The following is a 24,803-nucleotide window of genomic DNA, read 5'->3' as shown; positions in this document are numbered from 1 at the left end:
TTTTTCTCTTCTGTAAAACTTAGAATATAGTTAGTACCTTCTTTAGATGGTTAATGTAATGATGAAAAATTTTAAAAATGGTGCATTTAAGGATTGTTAATATGGAGTCTAAAGGGTAGTAACTTTCAACAAATGTTAGCTACAAGGATGGGTATACTTCTTGTGGGTTTCAAATTTAATGAGGCTGATATTATTCTCTGACAAGACACTGGTAAATGTTCATAAAAGTGTTACTTTTGTTCTGCTTGTACTAACATTGTTTGTAGCATGTTTCTCATGTGTGCTAAAGTTGAATCCTGACCTATGATTATTATAAAAAACACAACTATATTCTTTGGCCAATTATCTCTCCCCACAATGCTTTTAGTTTATTGAGTTCATGACATCATCTATGTTAGCTAGAACGCTAACTGGTATATTATGTTTTGTGTGTCAGCTCAACTTCAAACAACTGTGTGAACAAAACATCTCAGTTAAACCAAAGAATGTACTAGAATTAAACTTTTTTTGTAGAGCAGAAGCAATATAACTTTATATAAAATATATTTTAGAAGACAATTAAAGCAAGTGTGTGTAGATGACATGTTAATTCATTTGTTCATGTATTATTATTTTGAGTTTCTAAATTGTTGAGAAAATAATACTCTTGTAGAAATGATCATTGGTGTGGTTCATGTGCTTTAATATATGCATTGTGGCACTGATTCATGTAATAATGTCTTTTGTGGAAATGTGACATTTATTTTTAGGCAGAAAATATCTTCTTTGTTCAGAAAAGTAATTCTTTTCAAAGGATGGCATCAGTTTTTCCTTTGAAACTTATATCTTAACTTCCATAAAAAGGATAGTAATTTTAGAAAACAGAAGTTTCATATCTGACTTCCAGGTTGAGCTTTCTGTTGCCTGTGTTCATGTTATAAGGTATTCAGAAGTCTGACCATGGTCATAGTACAGTGGCACTAAAGAATCTCCTAAAGCAATGATTCTTGAGATTTTTCTTCCTCTGTGTCCTATTCATTCAGGACTCTACTATTCCACTGCAATATCCTTATTATTTGTAAAATGTTTATAATACCTGCTTTGAGAAATACTTGTAAATTAGGGTTGATAGGATTCTCTTTCACTGTTTTCTTAAATTAACCAGGGCCCTTTCCGCTCATTTTTCTCTATCTTGTCTCTGAGACATAAATCATACTTTTAAAAAATTTGGAAAAGTGAATAAACACTTAAGTCAGGAGTCACCCCATTGCTGGGCTTGGTGATAGAGAAAGAAGAACTATACTAATTGATTGTTAAAAAGCTTGGGAATAGTGTTTGCCTGATAGTGTGGTTGAAAAACATAGGTTAGTTGTTATAATCCTGTTGTTGGCATTTATCAACTGGTGAAATGGTTTGATTTTCTTCTCCACTACACTGTACTTTTGGGGACAGGGAAGACTATATTAATTTTCTTACTGGTATATCTGGAGTCCCTGGGAGAGTGCTTTGTACATGGTTAGTATCCAACAAGCATAGCAAATAAATCCATGAGCTTCGTTTCATCCTCTTTAGTATTAGTCTAATTAACAATTTCTTTCCCTGTCTATGGTCATAAAAATTTTATGAAATTTAAATTAGTCAATGTAATGAAAAAATTAAGGTCCTTTAAAATTGTAAGGTATAATCATTATTATTTAGATATATGTTTTATTTATTTTACAAAGAAGTTAAATAAACTTTCTTTTGTTTTCAGAAGGACTTTTGTTTCAGAAAGACTTCGGGATCTCAATTTACGCTGTCTAATTTTAACAGGACCTCTTATTTTGGTGGCCTTGGACCACCAGCATCATCAGAAGCACACTTAACTTCATTCAACTCATATGGTTGCCTTTTCATAGGCCATGGGGGCTGGATAAGTATGAAATTATAATGTCTATAATAATTTCCCTTGTTCTTGGCAAGTACAATCAGGTTCTGATGTTCAGGTTATACTGCTGGCAGCATTTTTTCAATTAACATTTAATACTCCCCCACAAAATGCTCAATCTTTCATTGGCACTGAACCCACTGTTTTAGTGGAAAAATGCTCAGATAGAAAGAAGGCCTTCCCTTTCATTGATCTCCTTGTTTCCCACAACTTTTATAGCTGAAATAGTCTTAATTCTCAGGGACACTAAGCCCCATGGATATTATTTTTCTACGCTGTGGTTGCTTATTTATACAATTCATTATTCTTAGGACATTTACATACATTGCTTTGCAAGTTCTAAAAAAATCCATTATGAAGGTGTTAGGAATAGATAGACACACAGACTCACTGTATCATCATTACTGCATCCATCATGAAGAGCTCCACTTTTTGACCAGTTTTACTGTGATTAGTGAGTCAGACTCATAAAAGAAGCTAGGACTCTCTTCCCAGAGATGGAATTCTAAATGCCTAAATTTCCAAAGCTAGTGTTTGAGAACACCTTTATTATAAGTTATTTCTTCTAGTTCAAATAAACAACACTGCTGGCTAAAAAGGAGTTTCATCACATGCAATCAGCATTTAAATTTAAATTCTGCTTTAGATGCTTTGACTGTAATACCAATTTAAATGTGAAACATTTAAGTAACAAAATAGCTCTTTTCTCCCCCAAATAATTGGTTTGCATATTTTTACCACTGAATTTTTTCAGTGGACAGTATAAAAAGACTTATTAGTAAGGAACCAAGTAAATTGCACTTCTCTGTCTTTAGAATTCTCTTAGCATCATCATGGCAGTCAACAAGATGATCTTGGAATAATCCAGTGGTGGGAAGGAGTTGACTGGAATGAAGAGAGGAATGACAAAGTGACACCCATGCAATGCCTTGCTTTGCCTCTGCAGAAATTGTGATCCCAAAAAGATAAACTGTATTTCAAAATATTATAGTGGGTAATATATTTGACCTACAAGAAAGCAAAGCAGTGGGTGAGTGTTCAGATCCACATGCTCATGGTGTGAACCTAGTGGGAAGGAAGATGAATTCCCAGTAGGAGGGGAGCAAATAATAAAACTCTCTATTTTTATATAGCACTTTTAGTGTTCACCACACACTTCCATATTATCTTGTCTAATTTGGACCTAAAATCCATGTGAGATTGAATATGGTTATTTTTTTTTTAGTAAAGGTTAACTAATGAGATTTAGAGAGGTTGAGTGACAATGTTAACTAGCAAGGGGTAGAGATTCAAACACGGTTCTTCTCATTTCAGGTTCCGCACTCTGTCCACTCCACAGTGCCTATTATTTTAGGTAAATTTTGGAAACACCCTAAGCTTTAGCTTTTCTGAGAAGTAATTTAATTTACTACTTACTCTATAAACAGCTTCTTAAAGTTCAGAGAAGTAAGACATATGTATAAACCTCTTAAACCTCTGTGACAAATAAGATTGCATTTTCTCATCCATAAAATGAATAGGTTGGACCAGATCTGTGCCTCTTAATCTTAGCTGAACATTAAAAGGCCTTCCTGCATATTTCCAAAAACTGCCCCTAAAGATTTTGATTTAATTAACCTTAACCTTAGCTGGAGGTGGGCTTCCATTTTTTTAAGGCTTCCCAGGTGATTCTGATGTGCAAACCAAGATTGAGCACCACTGGAATGGAAGATCTGGAAGGTCTTCTATGTGTCTAAGCATACTGCAAGGATTTATTCAATAGTTCCAATGTTCCAAGAGTTAATTGGAAGGAAACTCAAATTTTATTATTTATTTTAACCTGTCTGGGTTCCTTGATAGAATATAGATCTAATTCTCATGTAAGTGATTCTAGGAACTATAGAATGTTTTAGCTGGACTGTCTATCACCCAGTTAAATCTCTCCTCAACTTTGCTCCCCTTGCAAACTTGTACCCAGGGGCTATCTGGTTAATCCAAAGAATTCCTGTACATGTCAGAAAATTTTCTCTGAGCACAACTCTTCAAAGTAGCAGTCATTTGGAGACAGATTGGGACTGAATTAAAGATGTGGAGCCAGGCAGAAAAGAGATTTCAGTGAATTTGTAGAAAATCAATGAGAAAAACCATGGATAAGAAACCACAGGATTACAAACACCACAGAATGCTTTGGCCTAACTGATGCTCCTTTTTATCCAGCTAGCCATTCTGAATATGAAAACACAAGGGATAACATTTTTCAAAGCAAACTTTGAGAACTGCAGAAAACAATTTTTTTAAAATGAGCAAGTTACATAAATTAGAAAGAAAAGAAAAAAGAAATCCAAGTAATGAGCTTTTGTGCTTGGAAGGGCATAATGAGAGGCTGAGAGAAATGAAGCTGCCAGTCATGATCTGGGTGCCTGGAGGTGGGTGCAAAGTGTCTGGTATGCAGGTAGAGGTGTCTTGGAGGGCAGATTTTGTATTTGCTAAGAAGTTAATATGAATTTGCAGATGACAGTTTCAATTTTTCCTGAAAGCTTCAAATAGTTGTAGGTGAAAATACTGTGAGAAAGCCTAGAAAATTGCACTGATTTAAGGTAACCATAAAACATATCCAATTGAGGGAAAATTTTCAGCAATGCTCTTTTCTAAGCACTCACTCCCTAATCACTGGTGAAGGGTGGTAATGAATATTGCCAATTATCTGGGGGGAGAAAGGCTCAAGGTAGTGACATAAGAGGATCTTGAACTCACCTCCTCCCACAAACACAACAAACCCACAGCTATATATGGAGCAATTCCTTTTGAAAAGGACCTATAAGCTAGCTGAACAGTGCCTCCACAACAAAAGATAAGAAGGCCACATCAAGGTGGGTAGGAGAAGGAGAGACATGGTCTTGCAAGAAACCCCACACCACGTGTGGTGACCCATAGTCAGGAGGGATTTCTTTTTTTTTTTTTAAAGATTTTATTTATTTTGACTGAATGAGAGAGTGTGAGCACACAAGCAGAGGGAGTGGCAGGCAGAGGGAGAAGCCGGCTCCCTGCTGAGCAGGAAACTCCATGTGGGACTCGATCCCAGGACTCTGGGATCATGACCTGAGCTGAAGGCAGACACATTTAAGTGACTGAGCCTCTCAGGTGTCCTAAGGAGGGATTTCATAATTACAGAGCTTGTCCCTCAGGAGTGAGGGGTTTGTGTCCCATATCAGGCCCCTTTACCCTTGGGAACTGCACCAGACTGATTAGCTCCCAAAGAGTTTGGCCTTAAAAACAAACAGGGCTTTATTTTCAACTTTTTGAGGAACCTCCATACAGTTTTCCAGAGTGGCTGCACCAGCTTGCATTCCCACCAACAGTGTAGGAGGGTTCCCCTTTCTCCACATCCCCGCCAACATCTGTTGTTTCCTGACTTGTTAATTTTAGCCATTCTGACTGGTGTGAGATGGTATCTCATTGAGGTTTTGATTTGGATTTCCCTGATGCCGAGCGATATTGAGCACTTTTTCATGTGTCTGTTGGCCATTTGGATGTCTTCTTTGGAAAATAGAGCTACCATATGATCCAGCAATTGCACTACTGGGTATTTACCCCAAAGATACAAAAGTAGGGGCCCGAAGGGGTACGTGCACCCCAATGTTTATAGCAGCAATGTCCACAATAGCCAAACTGTGGAAAGAGCCAAGATGTCCATCGACAGATGAATGGATAAAGAAGAGGTGGTATATATATACAATGGAATATTATGCAGCCATCAAAAGGAATGAGATCTTGCCATTTGCAACGACGTGGATAGAACTGGAGGGTATTATGTTGAGTGAAATAAGTCAAACAGAGAAAGACATGTATCATATGATCTCACTGATATGAGGAATTCTTAATCACAGGAAACAAACTGAGTGTTGTTGGAGTGGGGGGTGGGGTGGGAGGGATGGGGTGACTGGGTGATAGACACTGGGGAGGGTATGTGCTCTGGTAAGCGCTGTGAATTGTGCAAGACTGTTGAATCTCAGATCTGTACCTCTGAAACAAATAATGCAATATATGTTAAGAAAAAAAAAAGAAGAAGAAGGTAGCGGGAGGGGAAGAATGAAGCAGGGAAAATCGGAGGGGTAGACGAACCATGAGAGACGATGGACTCTGAAAAACAAACAGGGTTCTAGAGGGGAGGGGGGTGGGAGGATGGGTTAGCCTGGTGGTGGGTATTGAGGAGGGCACATTCTGCATGGAGCACTGGGTGTTATGCACAAACAATGAATCATGGAACACTTCATCTAAAACTAATGATGTAATGTATGGGGATTAACATAAGAATAAAAAAAAAAAAACACAAACAGGATTTGCTTCCAGGAGAACCATAGGGTAAAGGGTAGAAAATGCACACTAAAAGGGCTCAGCACAGACTCACTCACATAGGGACCCAGTACAAAAGCAATTTGAAAGACTCATCTGTTAACCTTAAAGCATCTTTCAAACAGGCAAGAACCTGCTGAGATTTCTCTGGGGATGAGGTGCTGGCAGGTGCCATTTTTACATTCACCTTCTGCCTTATTTGTGCTGGGGCTGGTGGGTACCATTTATCACACCCACCTTCTGGCCTGTTAGCTCCAGTGGGAGTGCCCCATCCCCTCACACCACAGCCATAGTTGTTGAGTGCCTTGCCCTCATGCACCACAGTCAAGTACCTCACATTGCACCTCGGCCATGGGCTGCCTTGCCCCAGTCCCCATGTGTCACAACCACAGCCTGCCTCACCATAGATGATGGGTATGCACAGCCCACACAGTGCATGCCCCTTGAGTGCCTGGCTCTGGTAGCCAGTGAGGATTGTGTCTCTGTGCCTTATGGGTCTAAAATAATCAGAGAGACAGTCCTTAGCAGGTAACCATCTCTAGAGTAATGCATAAACAGCAGACTGACACATATCCCTGGTATTCATGAGAAAAATGTCTATTTTTTTTTTTTTTTTGTCCTGAGGAGTAGGCTTCAGATTTGCCACACATCTGGATGCTACAGAGGTGTTTCCAGGGAGTGTGGGCAGGGAGATACCATATTAGAGCGCTCCCTTGGCCTTGCCACAGCTCACGGATGCATCCCAGAAAGGAGCTTATACACATGACTAAAGCCACATTTTTTTTTTTTTTTGCAAATGTTGCTGAGGGGACAGCTCCAGATCTCCTGGTCTAGAAGTCAACAGATTTATGATCACAGACTCAAAAGACTGTATATATACCTATATCTCCATCTCTATCATTCTCTCCCTCTCTCTGAATATATATATATGACTATATATTCATATATATATATGACTCTATCTATCTATCTATCTATCTATCTATCTATCTATCTATCTATCATCTATCTATCTATCATCTATCCTCTATCTATATCTTAAAAGCTGCTGTCTGATGACCTGGCTTGCAATTAGCCTAAAACTAGTCACTGTCTGAGATCCATCCTTTTGGAACACTGACAGATCTTGGTACACTGTCACAATTGGGACCCATCAAAAACAAATCAGGCTACTTAGATAATCAAAGAGGTCTGAGAAACAACCAAAAACCTAGGGCAAGGTTGAATGATAAGGTTCATCTTCTATACAAGGCCACTCTTTTAAGACTGGAAGGCAGCATTTATTCATCTAATAAATAGAAACAGAGAATTAAGCAAAATGAGGACACAGAAGAATATGTTCCAAATGAAACAATAAGACAAAACCTCAGAAAAATACTTTAATGAAATAGAGATCGGTTATCTACCTGATAAAGAGTTCAAAGTAATGGTTATAAAAATGTTCACTGAACTCAGGAGAAGAATGGATGAACACAATGAGAACTTCAACAAAGAGATAGAAAACATAACAAGGTACCAAACAAAAGTCATAGAGCTGAAGAATACAATAGATGAACTGAAAAATAAACTGGAGCAGTGCAACAGAAGACTAGATGAAAAAGAAGAATGGATCAGCAATCTGGAAGATGAGATAGTGGAAATCATCCAATTAGAGGAACAAAAGAAAACCGAATTAGGGGCACCTGGGTGGCTCAGTCATTAAGCATCTGCCTTCAGCTCGGATCGTGATCCCAGGGTCCTGGGATCAAACCCCGCGTGGGGCTCCCTGCTCAGTGGGAAGCCTGCTTCTCCCTCTCCTACTCTCCCTGCTTGTGTTCCCTCTCTTGCTGTCTCACTCTCACTCGGTGTCAAATAAATAAATAAATAAATAAATAAATAAATAAATAAAAATTTTAAAAAAAGGAAAACAGAATTAAACAAAGTGAATATAGTTTAAAGGACCCATGGGACAATATCAAGAGAAATAATATCTGCAAACAGAGGTCCCAGATAGAGAAGAGAGAGAAAGAGGTAGAAAATATTTTTAAAGAAATAATGGCTGAAAAGTTCCCTGGTGAAGGAAATAGACATCAAGATCCAGGAAGCAAAAGAGTTCCAAATAGGATGAACCTAAAGAAATCACACTAAGACACATTATAATTAGAAGGTCAAACATTAAAAATAAAGAGATATAATAGCATCAAGAGAAAAACAACTTGTTACATACAAGGGAACCCCCATAAGACTATCAGTTAATTTTTCAGTAGAAACCTTGCAGGCCAGGAGAGCGTGGCATGATATATTCAAAGTACTGACAAGAAAAAGCTTCCAACCAAGAATATTCTACCCAGCAAGGTTATCATTCAGAACTGAAGGAGATATAAAGAGTTTTCCAGACAAACAAAAACTAAAGGAGTTTATCAACACTAAACTGACCTTACAAGAAATGTCAAAGATATTTCTTTAGCTGAAAAGAAAATGCACTAATTAGTAACAAGAAAACATATGAAAGTAAAAATCTCACTGGTAAATGCAAATATATAGTAAAGGTAGTAGATTATCCACTTACAAAGCTAACATGAAGGTTAATAGAAAAAAAAGTAGTAAAATTAACTATTACTATAATAATTAGTTAAGGGATACACAAAATAAAAGATGAAAAATATGGTATCAAAAACAGAACACATTGTGGGTGGGGGAGAGTAAAATATAGAATTTTTAAACTACGCTCAGACTTAAGATGCTGTTAACATGAAATAGACTGTTAAATATATAGGATGGAATATGTGAACTACAAAGCAAAAATCTACAGTAGATACACACAAAAAAGTGATAAAGAAATATAAACATAACATTACAGAAACTCACCAAATCACAAAGGAAGCAAACAAGTGAAGAAGAAACAGAGAGGAACTACAAAACAACCAGAAAACAATCAATTAAATGGCAAAAGCACATGTCTGTCAATAATTATTTTAAAAGTAAGTAGAGTAAATTTTCCAATCAAAAGACATAGAGTGGCTGAATGGATAAGGAAAACAAGACTCTTCTTTATGTTGCCTATAAGAAACTCACTTCAGATCAAAGGACACACTGAGACTGAAAGTGAAGGGATGGAAAAAGATGACCCATGCAAATGGGAGCAAAAAGAAAGTTGGTGTAGCTATACTTATACCAGGCAAAATAGACTTTTAAGAAAGACTGTAGAAAAGACAAAGAAGGGCATTACATAATGATAAAGAGGTCAATCCACCAAGAGGATACAACAGTTGTAAATATTTATGCACTCAACATAGGAGCACCTAAATATATAAAGCAAATACTAACAGACGAAAGGGAGAACATGGCAGCAATACAATAATACTAAGTGACCTTACTCCACTTACATCAATGAATAGATCATTCAGACAGAAATCAGTAAGAAAACATTAGCTTTAAAAGACGCATTAGACAAGATGGACTTAATAAATACATACAGAACATTCCATTCAAAAGCAGCAGAATTCTAGTGCAAATGAAACATTCTTAAAGATAGATCATATGTTAAGCAACAAGACAAGTCTCAATAAATTTAAAATGATTGAAATCATTATCAAGTATCTTTTCTGACCATAATGGTATAAAACTAGAAATCATTTATAGGAAGAAAACTGGAAAAATAAAATATGTGGATATTAAATAACATGCTACTGAACAACCAATGGGCCAGCAAAGAAATCAAAGGAGAAAAAAAATACCTGGAGACAAATGAAAATGGAAATATAACAGTCCAAAATCTATGGGATGAAGCCAAAGCAATTTTAAAAAGGAAGTTTATAGTGGTATGGTCCTATCTCAAGAAACAAGAAAAACTCAAATAAACAATTTAAACTCACACCTAAAGGAACTAGAAAGAAAAAGAATAAACAAAGCCCAAAGGTAGTGGAAGGAAGGAAATAGCAGAGATAACATGGAAATAAATGAAATTGAGACTAAAAAGACAATAGAAAAGGTCAATGAAGGTAAGAGCTGGTTCTTTGAAAAAATAAACAAAATTTACAAACATTTAGCTGGATTCACTAAGAAAAGATAGACAGTAGTTAGATGGATAGAATCAGAAAAGAAAAAGAGAAGTTACAACTCATACCACAGAAACACAAAAGATCATAAAAGATGACTTTGAACAATTTTAGCCAACAAATCGGACAACCTAGAAGAAATTTTTAAATTCCTATAAACATACAACTTACCAAAACTGACTAATTATGAAATAGAAAATTTGAGCAGGATGATTACTAGGAAGGATATCAAATCATTAATCAAAACCTCCCAACAAACAAAAGTCCGGGACCAAAAGTCTTCACTGGTGAATTCTACCAAACATTCAAAGAATATTTAATACTTATCCTTCTTTTCCAAAAAAACTGAAGAGAATGCTTCCAAACTTATTTTATGAGGCCAGCATTACCCTGATACCAAAACCAGACAAAGAAATCATAGAAAAAGAAAATTACAGGCCAATATTCCTGATGAACATATGCAAAAACCCTCAACAAAATATTAGCAAGCCAAATTCAACAGCATGTTAAAAGGATCATGTACCATGATCAAGTGGGATTTATTTTTGGAATGCAGAAATGGTTCAACATCTGCAAATAATCAATGTGATACATCACATTAACAAAATGAAGGATAAATATCATGTGATCATTTCAATAGATGCAGAAAAAACATTTGACAAAATTCAACACCCATTTATGATAAAAACCCTCAACAAAGTGGATATAGAGGGACTGTGCCTCAATATATATAATAAAGGCCATATATGAGAAACCCAAAGCTAATGTAATACACAACAGTGAAAAAATGAAAGGTTTCCTCTAAGATAAAGATTAAGAAAAGGGTGCCCATTCTTGCCATTTTATTCAACATAGTATTAGAAGTCCTAGCCACAGCAATTAGGCAATAAAAAAGAAAAAAAAAACCGAATTGGAAAGGAAGAAGTAAAACTGTCACTCTTTGCAGATGACGTACTGTATATATATATATATATATATATAAAATCCTAAAAGTTCTACCAAAAAAACTGTTAGAATTAATAAATGAATTCAGTAAAGTTGCATGATACAAAATCAATATACAGAAATCTGCTGCACTTCTATACATTAATAACAAACTACCAGAAAGAGAAATTAAGAAAACAATTATATACAATTGCATCAAAACAATAAAATAGGAATAAATTTAACTAAGGAGATAAAAGATCTCTTTACTCTAAGACTATGGACTCTGAGAAACAAACTGAGGGTTCTAGAGGGGAGAGGGGTGGGGGGATGGGTTAGCCTGGTGATGGATATTAAAGAGGGCATGTATTGAATGGAGCACTGGGTGTTATATGCAAACAATGAATCATGGAACACTACATCAAAAACTAATGGTGTAATGTATGGTGATTAACATAACATAATAAAATAAAAAAATTATAAAGATAAGGACGAAAAAAAAGATCTCTCTACTCTGAAAACTATAAGATATTGATGAAAGAAATCATAGAGGACACAAATAAATGGAAAGGTATCCCATGTTCATGTACTGGAAGAATTAATATTGTTAAAATGTCAATACTACCAAAAGCCATCTATAATTCAATGCAATCCCTATCAAGATCCCAATGGCATTTTTACAGAAGTAGAAAAAACACTTCTAAAATTTGTATGAAACCACAAAAGACCCTGAATAGCTAAAGAAATCTTGAGAAAGAAGAATAAAATAGGAGATATCACATTTCCTGATTTCAAGCTATATTATAAAGCTGTCATCTTCAAAACAGTATGGGACTGGCATAAAAACAGACAAATAGACCAATGAAACAGAATCAAGAGCCCAGAAACAAACCCAAGTGTATATGGTCAACTAACGTTTGACAGAGGAGCCAGGAATACTCAAAGAAGAAAAGACAGTGTCTTCAATAAATGTTGCTGGAAAATTGGATATTCACAAGTGAAAGAATGAAACTGGACCCATATCTTACACCACTCACAAAAATTAACTCAAAATAGATTCAAGACTTGTATGTAAGACCTGAAACCATGAAACTCCTAGAAGACAACATAGGAACAAGTTTCTTTGACATGGGTCTTGGTAATGATTTTTTGGATATGACACAAAAAGCACAGGCAACAAAATAAAAAATAAACAAATGGGACTACATCAAAATAAGAAGCTTCTGAACAAAAAAATAAACCATAAACAAAGTGAAAAGATGACCTATGGAATGGGAAAAAGTATTTGCAAGCCATATATCTGATAAAAGTTTAATAGCCAAGTATAGAGAGAACTCATATAACTCAATAACAAGAAAACAAATAACCTGATTAAAATATGGGCAAAGGACCCGAATAGACATTTATCCAAAGAAGATATACAAAAGGGCCAACAGGTACATGGGAAAATGTTCAACATTATTAGTCATTAGGGAGATGCAAATTAAAACCACAGTGAAATACCACTTCATACCTGTTAGAATGACCATTATCAAAAAGTAAAGAAATAACAAATGCTGGCATGGTTATGGAGAAAAGGGGACCGTTGTGCATCATGTATGTTTTTAAATTTGTGTGCCAACCTAGTATCTAGTGACAGACTGATGATTGATTCATATGGGAATCCATTTTGTTTTCAAGCTATTCCCTTTGATTATGATCAATGATAATAAAAACATAAAACTTGTCTTCATGTCATGAAATTGTCATTATATTTAATATGGAACATACTGATTTTTTTCTTCAGCTGTGTTTTTAAAATATTTCATTGGAAAACATTTGCATATGCAGTCAATCCTCATTATTAATGGATTTTGTATTTACAAAAACCTTACATGCTAAAATCTATTTTAACCTAAAAATATTTACTTATGGGCTTTTGTGGTCATTTGCAGATATGTATAGAGTGATGAAAAATTTGAATTGCTCTGATGTGCAAGTTCTCAGCAGAGATCAAAGCAACACTCTGCCTTCCCATTTTAGCTCTCAGTGACACATTTATTTTTTAAATTATTTTTTAAAATTTAAATTGAATTAATTAACATATAGTATATTATTAGTTTCAGAGATAGAGTTTAGTGATTCATCAGTTGCATATAACACCCAGTGCTCATTACATCATGTACCCTCCTTAATGCCCATCACCCAGTTACCCCCTCCCCCTCCCACCTCCCCTCCAGAAACCCTCAGTTTGTTTCCTATAATTAAGAGTCTCATGGTTTGTCTCCCTCTCTGATTTTCTTATTTTATTTTTCCCTCCCTTCCCTATGATCCTGTTTTGTTTCTTAAATTCAACATATGAGTGAAATCATATGATAATTGTCTTTCTCTGATTGACTTATTTCACTTAACATAATACCCTCCAGTTCCATCCATGTCATTGCAAATGGTAAGATTTCATCCTTTTTGATGGCTGAGTAATATTCCATTGTATATATACCACATCTTCTTTATCTATTCATCTGTTGATGCACATTTGGGCTCTTTCCATAGTTTGACTATTGTGGACATTGCTGCTATAAACACTGGGGTGCAGGTGCCCCTTCAGATCATTATGTTTGTATCCTTTGGGTAAATACCTAGTAGTGCAATTGCTGAGTTGTAGGGTAGCTCTATCTTTAATTTTTTGAGGAACCTCCATACCATTTTCCAGAGTGGCTCTACCAGCATGCATTCCCACTAGCAGTGTGACATGTCTTCAAAAGCAAGGGAAGCAAAGACAGAAATGAACTATTTGGACTTAATTAAGTTAAAAAACTTTTGCACAGAAAAGGAAACAGTTCACAAAACCAAAAGACAACCTACTGAATGGGAGAAGATATTTGCAAATGTCTTATCAGATAAAGGTCTAGTATCCACAATCTATAAAGACCTTATCAAACTCAACACCCAAAGAACAAATAATCCAGTCAAGAAATGGGCAGAAGACATAAACAGACATTTCTCCAAAAAAGACATACAAATGGCCAACAGACACACGAAAAAATGCTCAACATCACTAGGCATCAGGGAAATACAAATCGAAACCACAATGAGATACCACCTCACACCAGTCAGAATGGCTAAAATTAACAAGTCAGGAAATGACAGATATTGGCAAGGATGTGAAGAAAGGGGAACTCTCTTATTTAGTGACACATTTATAGCATTTTTTTAAATTTTAAATTTTAATTAATTAATTAATTTTATTTTTTTAAATTTTATTTTGTTATGTTATGTTAATCACCATACATTACATCATCAGTTTTTGATGTAGCGTTCCATGATTCATTGTTTGCGTATAACATCCAGTGCTTCATTCAATATGTGCCCTCTTTAATACGCATCACCGGGCTAACCCATCCCCCTCCCCCCTCCCCTCTAGAACCCTCAGTTTGTTTCTCAGAGTCCATAGTCTCTCATGGTTCGTCTCCCCCTCTGATTTCCGCCTTCATTTTTCCCTTCCTACTATCTTCTTCTTCTTCTTTTTTTTAAACATATAATGTATTATTTGTTTCAGAGGTACAGGTCTGTGATTCATCAATCTTACACAACACCCAGCACTCACCACAGCACATACCCTCAACGACGTGGATGGAACTAGAGGGTATTATGCTAAGTGAAATAAGTCAATCATTTATAGCATTTTTTGTATTTTTTGTTGGTGATCTCAGTATTTAAAATGGACCTCAAACAGAGTGCTGAAGTGCTGTCAGGGGTTTCTAAGTATAAGATGGTAGTGATGTGTCTAATGGAGAATGTAGGTATCTTAGATGAGCTTCATGAAGGCATTAGTGTTGACCATACATTCAATGTTAATGACTCAACAATATACAGTAAATAGATGCCTTTAAACAGAACCACAAGTAACAGAAAGTTGTGTTTTGATTAGTTGATGCAAATGAAACTGGAGGCTCATAGGAACTTAACCCTGCAACACCCCTAGAAGCAAAGCTTCCATATTCTCTAATTTACTAATCACAATGACTTCATAGAACATTACCACCACGAATAATGAGAATTGACTGTATTAACTTTTTATTCTTTTTACTCTTTAAATTTTACTTTCTGTATTTCGATCATAAGAGTTCAATCTGTTGTGATCAAAGATTCATGCCCCTCCTTCACCTCAACAACCATGCTCTTAGATATATATGCATTGCTAGTCCAACAGCCTCCATTTGAAGCCTCCTTGTTGGGGAGCCCTCGACAAGGCGATTTCCAGGTGTCTCTGCTGAGACCTCCATATCAGGAGTTCTTAAAGAAACTCCTCTCCTCTCCGACTCCATACTTTCCCATTCCTATCCTTCACCTCTCCCTCCCCCTGGCCCCCAGGTGCATAAAACATGTTTGTTTGGGGCTCCCTGTACAGCAAGATGATGACTTTCTTTTCCCCTCTGCCACATCTATACTCATACATGTAACCTGGTGCTCTTCTGTGGGGAAAAATGGAACACTGGGGAGCTGACATCGTTTTCCTTTTTCATGTCTTGCCTATACTCTCACAGTAAGTGAATAAAGCCTTGACTGTTGCTTTCGGTTTGGTTCATTGTATTAATTGACCACCACAAAACTGGCAGCTTGGCATTTTCTCTCTCTGACAGAACCCATTTGAGCTTATTTAGAATCCAAGGGGGTGAGATGGAATTGAAACCGAAATTATTTAAATTAGCAGATCATTACTTTTTTCTCTAGATAGTATAGATACAAAAATTATGGAGAAACAAGTCCTTGAAGTTGCCATAGGAATTCTTAGTACTAGAAGGGACTCCAAGATTTTTAGTTTAATTCTCACATTTTACAAATGAGGAGAATGAGGCACAGAACGATTTGAAGTTGAGCCACAATTGACACTTGGGATTCTGAGCTAAAGCAAAACTTTTTTTTTTCCATGTGACCTTTCCATTCTAAATGTCTATCTTGGTTCAAGGACCCTCAGCCTGAAGCATTTGTTGGGAAAGAAATAAAGTGGCCTGAAGCAAGAACAGATGGCTAAGGGAAAGGAAGTGCTAGAACAAACTCATTATATGATGTTTCTTGTACATGACATTTCTTGTATCTGTTGTTTCAGCTCACTTTGAGGATCCTGAAATTTTCTTGAGCTTAGTTATTATAAGAACTCTTATAGTTATTATACAACTTGGAATCAGTGGAGAAGGGGGTGGTAGTTTTTGTCTTCTGATAATTTGTTAGAAGGCACAGGAGGCTTTATTTCTTTTACATATCAGAGAGCCTACCGCCACCATCACCTTGAACTCAAGAAATAACTGAACACTACACATGACTGTTGTCTACGTCATGTCCACAAAGCAAAAATGTACTGAAAAAGACTTTCCTGAATCTTGAGGCAGGAAAACAAATAAAAGGAAAAGCTTCACTCATGAACTCTCTTCATTGTTCTAATTTGGTTTACTTATTCAAATTTTTCTTAAGAACTTTTAATTATTAAGAAAAACCTATGCTCTGTGAATATGTAAAGCCCTGTTTATTAGTCAGATTTTACTGTGCCAACACGTTGTAGCCAATTATAAAATAACAAGAATTGATGTGAAGGTGAATCATTTTGGAAAGCAATTGTAGGGAATAGAAGTGGGAACAGAGGTGGGGGAGTAGGAAGGAAGGAAAAGAAGGAAAGAGTGAAAAGAATGAAGGAAAGAAAGAAGGAAAAGAATGTTCTTGAAATAGACACAATGTGGACCACAACTTCTAATGTGCCTTGTGGTCTGCTCCTTAGAACCGTGTACCTAAGTGTAGAAGGAAGCTTAGGGGACCATTTGTGCACAGTCTCTCATTTCCCCAGTCAACGGTTGTTTCATGGGGTCGCAACTTCCTCATACTTTCTGATCTGTTAGTACCAGGATGGTTTCTGTAGAGTGTGGTGGAATCAGAGAACTTCCAGGGCCATAGGCAAGGGATGTAGATATAGCTAGGGTGGAGAGTTAACAAGTTATATACGGGCAAAACTGACTGTCATACCAATCACTGAAGTAAAAGATGAGCTGCAGGATGAGAGGTGAGGTACAACAAAGGTCTGAAACAATATGAAAACCATTGTTTTACAATATTGCCTGAGGGAGCTCTAGAAATTCCATGAAAGTGCCTTGGGGATAGCAATGGAGAGTAGGATGGGGATGGCAGTTGAGCAGTACTCTCTGGCCCCAGCATGTGATTAATCCTGAATAGCTCATTTGATCTCTCATATATTGGCTTAAGAGTTCTTGAAGTAAGTGTCTATGTCTATAAACAAGTTTGGAGACTACTGTCATAAATCATTATTTTAGTTCATATACATTAAATTTTATGAAGGTTAAAGATATGAAATTCTCATATTTTAAAATTTCACACATTTATTCTTGGTATTTATCATTAATATATTTTAAAATGTCACATTGTTTTACATTATTTATGGAAACCAGTTTATCTGTTCCTGCTGACCAAAATAATTTTATTTCAATTAATACCTAAAGTAGAATACTAGAAGAAGTAACATTTTCAACTTTTATGTGTAAAAAGTTCTCTAAGATATTCAAAATCCTGAAGTAAGTATTGTTAACATTTATCACTTGAATGACATTTTGAAGTAGTCAGAAACCAATTATTTTTATTTCCTTCTTAGAAGTAGAGAAATTATACCTAGGTTTTATTTATGAACAGATTTACTTACTGTAGTAGTTGCCAGAAAATTTTCCCGAAATCTTTACAATAATTTTTAACACAGATTTAGAGATAAGTTAAAAGTATTAAGGAGGGCTAGTTCTTTGACATCTTGTTTCTATCATTGATCTGCTGGAACTAGAACAACTCTGGGAAAATAGTGAAATTATGTCTAAATTAACATTAATGTAAAATATAAATGTTTAATATGTAAAGTTCAAAGAACATGTTTAAAAGATTATATTTTGTTTGTGGAAACAGGCATCAGAAATAAAAGTTTAAAAATATGCATGAATAATAACCACCAAATTTATAATAGTAATAGTCTCTGGGGAGACAGTATAATAGGAGATGAGAGGAAACTTCTTATATATATATTATATATATAATATAATTTATAAATTACACATTATTTTGTATATATATAATTATGTATTACATAACATATAATTATATATAATTATGTATTATATATTATATAATTATATAAATAATGGATATTATTATGTATAATATATAACATATATTACTAGAAGTATATATAATTATAATTATATATAATTTTATTTTTAAAATTTTTTTAAAGATTTTATTTATTTATTTGACAGAGACACAGCAAGAGAGTACACAAGCAGGGGGAGTGGAAGAGGGAGAAGCAGGCTTCCCATGGAGCAGGGAGCCCGATGCAGGGCTTGATCCCAGGACCCTGGGATCATGACCTGAGCGGAATGCAGATGCTTAAAGGCTGAGCCACCCAGGTGCTGTATAATTATATATAATTTTTAAAGGTGAAGAATCTTCTATTACTCTCTATACATTCCTTTATGTTGGAAATATTTCATAAAATATAAGATAGCTCATTGTTTCAAGAAAGAAAGGAGAGAAAGGAGTGATAACACTATGTGAATGACAGACACAGCTTACAATTGAGGAAATGAAAAGCAACTTTTATTTTCTGGGGCACACTGAAGAAGACTGTTCTGACAGAATTAGCATCTGTATGGGACATAGCAGTTAAAGTTGAAATTGTAATAGATGATACTAGAAGCTCTCCATTGTGAAGTGAAAGGAATACAATTAAATTCTTAGGTTTTCATATAAACCATTATGTAAAGGACAGATTTTATTTAGCAGGATTTTTTTTCCCTTTAAATCCGTCTTCTAGCTAGGATATTTTATAGTTTAAAAAAACAAGAAAATGAGCTTTGTTTGTATATGAGCTTTCTAAATAAACAACTTTCTTTTTTATTTTATAAAAATTACTAGTGATCATATTCAGGGACATATGCATTGAAATTAATTCATATGTATATATGTATTTGTGTATATATATATATATACATAAATATATATAACCTTAGATAAAATATTGTTATTCCTTATTTTCCCAGCAACTTATATATGAAGTAAAAAAGCTTGTAGTTCTGTTCCAAGCAGGCATGACTGATCACTTTGCAGCTTAAACCTAAATCAAATATTTAGTATATAGAACAAGTGTTTTAAAATGAGAAATACCTTTTAGTGAAAGAAAAATGACAATAAAATCTTGCATATATTTAAGTGCTCTGCTCTGATAACTAGACACATTGAGAATTCATCTAGTCAAATTAAGAAATAATCTGAAAAATGAAGGCAATATCATTTGACACTCTTCATTGGTAATTTATTGGAAGGATGGTTTACACAGCTCATAAAGATCTAACGGTTTCCAACCCTCTACTTTTTTAAACAGTGTGTGCAAAGGCCATATTCATGACTATAAGGACAAATCTTTGGAAGAAAATCTCACAAGATAAATATATGTGGGGCAATATCAGTTTTTATATTTATGGTTAATTCTATATTTGGGTCAAGTGTTCTCAGAAAGTGAAACATTCCTGGTGGCTATAACTTTGTGTACTATTTTGGTTAATTAAAAAAAAACACATTCTTTTTCTCTTAAAGGTTTGATTTTTAAGTAATCTCCACACTTAACGTGGGGCTTGCACTCACAACCCCAAGATTAAGAGTTGTGTGCTCTATTGATTAAGACAGTCAAGTGCCCCTAGAAAACATTCTTGACAATAGTAAAGTATCATCCCATTTTAAATAATTGCCACATTTTATAATGTTTTATCTCCATATTCTTTAGACTCTGTGGTAATTTTTATAATATTATTATCTTGCAAATATTATATTCTTTAAAACTGAAAAAGTTTTCATTTGGTGAATAGTTATAACATTTTTATCATTTAACATCTGGATTTTAAATCTTTGGATCATATGATGGTATCTCTTTTCCTCCCTTATGTTCCTTAGAACAGCACTGTGTAAGAATCCTTCTTAAGTTATACTATTTAATAATGTTGTTGTTGAAGGTATAATGATGATGGAGTTGAGACACAGAGCAGAAAAAGTATTAATCATGGCATCTGTATTACCACTTACCTTTGTTGTTGGTTTGGTTGCTATAGTCATCTGAGACTCATAATTCATTTGATGTATTAAAACGTTCTAATAAATATCACCTTAATCTGGATAGAAGAGTGTAACTTGACCATTAACTGCACTTTACCATTCAAAAGTATTTGTTGAATTTTAAATAATAGCAGGAAGTGAGCACTTCACCTCAATAATTTAATAGATGTAGCATTATAGTCATCTTTTTAACAGGGGCAATAATATCTCTGAACTATCATTTTGTAGTGAAAACACCATAGCCTGGACAGTCCAGTTAAATATTCTAAGCTAAATAAACATATTTTCTTCAATCCCCAAATGCTTTCTTCATTACTTCATTGGTCACTGAACTGTCCATTTTTCTGTTTTGCAGTCATATTCTCAGAGGGTTACCTGACTATGGAATTAAACACCCAACTTGTCATAGATGGATGTTTGGGGTAACCTTTCAAATCATACTGCATTTTGTTCGAAATTTCAGTACAGAGAAATAAAGCATAATATCATGTTCTCACTAAGATGCAATGTCACTATCCTTCTCCAAGTCATCAAGAGGTCAGAAGTAATGCCTTTAAAACAAACTCAATCAACCAGCAATCTCTTAAACACTGAAATAAGACCAATCTTCTTATTTCACAGCCAGTTGCTGCTTTATTGGCTCTCTCTTTATAGAAAAGCATAAGCTAGAGGGGAGAAAAATAAGGAAGGACAATACCAAGAGAAGCAATAAAAGGGAATAAAGGATTATGTTTCAGACAGCAGGATTTCCAGACACTTTGGTATTGTAGAGGTAAAGGTAGAATCCTTTATTCTCCAGGATTCCAGACATAAATTTGGGGTACTTTATTATTTCCACATTATTACAGCTAATTGAATCTACTCTGTCAATATTTTAGTTGAATTAAATCATGATTTGCTACTCTAATAAGAAAAATGTATTGGCTAAAATAGATATTATATTGAACTAATACAGTATTATTGAACTAAAGAACTATCTCTCCTTGAAGAAATCACTATTTTCTGTGCCTCAGTTTACTCATCTGGCATAGGTAAACTCTAGGTTCCCTTCTAGCCCTATCAGCTTTGATTCTATGAATTTTCTTAGGACGAATGAGAAACATATTTTCTCTTCATAAGGCAGAACTTTAATAATGATTTTTATTATAACTGTAAGTGAGACTCGGCTTTTATCTTTGATATGAGTCTTTGTATTAGATTATACACGGTAAATGTTTTCAAAAATAAATTCTTCCATTGATTTCCTTCCTGTACTTTCCCTTCTGTTGTTAGCCTTCTTCTCAATAGATGGTGCTCTTTTCTCAGAGACACTACTTATCTTATTCCTCATCAAAAGATTAGAGAAATTAGTTTTATTCTTTAACAATCATTAATTAAGGAGATCAGACATACAAGAAGTAATCAGTTACAAGCAACTCGCAGACCTTGATCATGAAAGCATAATAGGAAAAATGATCGTTAAATGATTAAGGAACTCCATTAAAACCTGCAGTACTTGCTGAGTAGATGAAGTAAATATTATAACTAAGTATGAAAATGCCATGTTCACTACGTACATAAACCCTGAGTAGGAAGAAAATCCCAAATTAGAAACTATTTTAAAGTGTTAAAATATTTATCTACTTTAGCAAAAATGAATATACAGAATCCCATTATTAGCATGTAGGATTTGAATATGCACACCAACACTAACATAGTTAATATTGAAAGCTTGCACACTCTGCCAAATAAACCTGGAACATCTAGGTAAACAGAAAATGGGCCACAAACTCTTTTGAAATAATATCACTGATAAAGGCAGTTTTTCCTCCCAGAACAACCACTGTAACTTCCTATATAATGGTTTATACTCCAGAATTATGCTGCTTTTGGTCACTTCTAATTGGCTTCCACTTTCAGAGGATTTCGAAAACAGTCATGCCCTGTATTTCTCCTAAACCACATCATCTATTCCCAATTCAGTTTGTGACTCTCCTAGCAGATCTGGCAGCTGCCAACTGCAAAATGGTCCAAGCAACACAACTGTCACATTTGTTACTACAAAACAACACTATTTACTGTAGAGAGACCCCAGAAAAACTTTCTCACTGAGTGTGGCCTCAGGATGGAAGAACGGTGGGGTAAGGACAAGTGTGACAAGCAAATGGGGGGGGGGTGGCATGGTACAGTAAAGTACATGGAAACCAGCAGGGGTAGGAAAGTTGCCAAGGTTCATGTCTGAAAAGAATTGAGAAGGGGATTGACCCCCTCACCAGGAAATCTAACTAAAATTCCTCTTCCTTATTCACAAATTACTGTTTCCACAGCTCCTGTGAAAGGGACTGTGGGATTCTGTGCCCAAGAGCCCTCTTGGCTCAGTGTAAGTGAACTCTAAGAGCATTTTTTTTCCCCTCCCAGAGCTTTACATCTTCTACCAATGCAACTTCTCTGTTTCTGAAATTTTTGATTCTTTTTTTAACAGCGGAGGGAAAAAGAGAAAAGTGGATTTTTGCACTCACAATAACCACTCTATCACCGTCGCCCCCTTATTCTCCCTTGTTTACTTCCCTTCTCTCATCCTCCCGCCAAACACTTCCTGGGGGGTCAGTTGTCCCTTTATGCCCCTATTAGCTGCTGAAGTTTCTGGTGGGAGCCCTGACGCCTTCCTTACCTGACAATCACATACATGACCAGGAAGTTTCCGAAGAGACCCACCACACACACGATGGAGTAGAGGGCCATGATGGTGATGGCCGTGATCATGGAAGGACTGCCGGTCGGAGGGCACGAGCTGTCGCTCCCGCCCAGCTCGGTGCGGTTCGGACCGCATGGGTCGGACAGGTTGCCATCTAGGTGGGAGAAGTTGACCCAGGAACCGGGGCTAGGTGCTGGGGAGCAACTTGAAGAGTGCGTATAGGGATCAGTGCAATTGCTGGCGTTGGTGGGGACGGTGCTGCTGTCCATGGTGCTGACGGCTGGCTGGGACCTCGCTATGAGGTAAACCCGAGCACCCAGACTTTTTCAGGTTCCACGCGTCTCAGCCGCTTCTTCTCGCTGCTGCCACAGTTCCTGCTATTTCTTACACAGACTAACCCTGGTGCAGCCAGAGAGGAGCTTTAGGTAGAAGGGGAGAGCTGGGCATCTGACATTATCCACTGCTTGTAGCCCCCTTCCGCCTTAGTAGTAGAGACACATCCTCAAACCCACACTGCTGTGGGAAGGGGAGGGAGGGCTGTGCGGGATCCGGAGGCTGGAGGGGAGGGAGGAGAGAGAAGGGGTGGATTTTGCGCAAAGCGATCCAACGAGTTGGTCTGTCTCCCCATTCGGCACTCGTCCGTGCAAACACATCTAAGGAGGGGCAGATTGGGGAAAGGAGTTGGAGGGAAGGGGCGGGGGAGACAGAGTTAGTTCTCGGCAGCAGTAAAGCATAAGAAAGGGGGCTGACATCAATCTATATTCCCAGCGCCGTTTTCTCTGTATAATATGAAAGGAAAGACATTGGCCTGGTGCAACCCGGACAATCCTTACACCCCAACGTTCTTCCAGCCCTCAAGTCTGCTGAAATCATTCAGGACAGGGTACACAAACTCCTTTTCTTTAGTCCGCCTTGCCTGCACGTCCACACAAAAGTAACCGTGTTTTTTACATCGCTAAATGAGAATTTTCAACCCTTTAAACCTGTCTGAAACAAAAGTGGTCCTTTCTCTGAAAAAGAAGTGAGAAACAAACTTTTGTGTAGGAAACCTATTCATTTCACTCCATATTCCCCTAATTTGTCTTAAAGTAGAAGTTCTAGTTACATCTGATTTCTATCTTGGTGGGGAGGAGGCATAAGAACTGGTTTACAGAAATCAGGTGGTTGTGGCATCCAGGACAGCCAACGAAGGATAATGGTGATCCTCCACATCTAAATCTCAAAGATCAGTTTAGAATTATTTATTATCCCTTTTATTGCCGGACTTCCTACATGGACATGTGCTTCTCAGTAGAAGGTGGTCAAAATCAAACATTTGCATTATTGTAGTCTGTTTTCTAGTGTAGAGATTCCAGGAGGAATTTCATAAACATCTGGAACTGGAGTGGCCCACACAAGGTTGAGAAATATTGATACATTTTAAAATTTAATACATAATTTCTAAGACCCCAAATACTTCTATTTTAGAAATAAATTTGTAAATCAACCAGGGATAAGATGTTTCTGTTGTTGTTTATTTGTTTGTTTTCTCGGTAAGTTAACACTAATTCTGAAGTAAATCTCATAACTGTAAGTCTATTTGTGTATGTATATATCTTTTAACAATATGCATTGGTATTAGATATCCCCAATTGGTTGTAGAAAGCAATACTCTTGGGGAACAGGGAGAGGAGTAGGTTAGGGAGCTTGGAAAGAACACTTAATTTCTGGGCGCCTGGGTGGCTCAGTTGGTTAAGCGACTGCCTTTGGCTCAGGTCATGATCCTGGAGTCCTGGGATCGGGTCCCGCATCGGGTCCCGCA

The 24,803-nt window shown here is 36.2% G+C and overlaps 1 protein-coding gene across 1 annotated transcript in view; it reads right to left on the bottom strand.

Annotated features, from left to right (window-relative positions):
* The window catches only part of OPRM1 (opioid receptor mu 1), a 68,335-nt gene extending 44,680 nt beyond the window's left edge, over positions 1-23,655 (bottom strand). Inside the window, 3 exon segments of the mRNA XM_045865783.1 lie at positions 22,979-23,421; positions 23,517-23,621; positions 23,623-23,655. Coding sequence (XP_045721739.1) covers positions 22,979-23,421; positions 23,517-23,621; positions 23,623-23,655 — 581 coding nt within the window.
* Positions 23,656-24,803: the final 1,148 nt, after the last annotated feature.

This window comes from Mirounga angustirostris, unplaced genomic scaffold, assembly GCF_029215605.1.
Source record: "Mirounga angustirostris isolate CCGP_5_RB_7025 unplaced genomic scaffold, mMirAng1.0.hap1 SCAF_8, whole genome shotgun sequence".
NCBI classification, from domain to species: domain Eukaryota; kingdom Metazoa; phylum Chordata; class Mammalia; order Carnivora; family Phocidae; genus Mirounga; species Mirounga angustirostris.
Note: the sequence above shows the minus strand (reverse complement) of the source record. Positions and strands in the feature narration are given on the sequence as shown.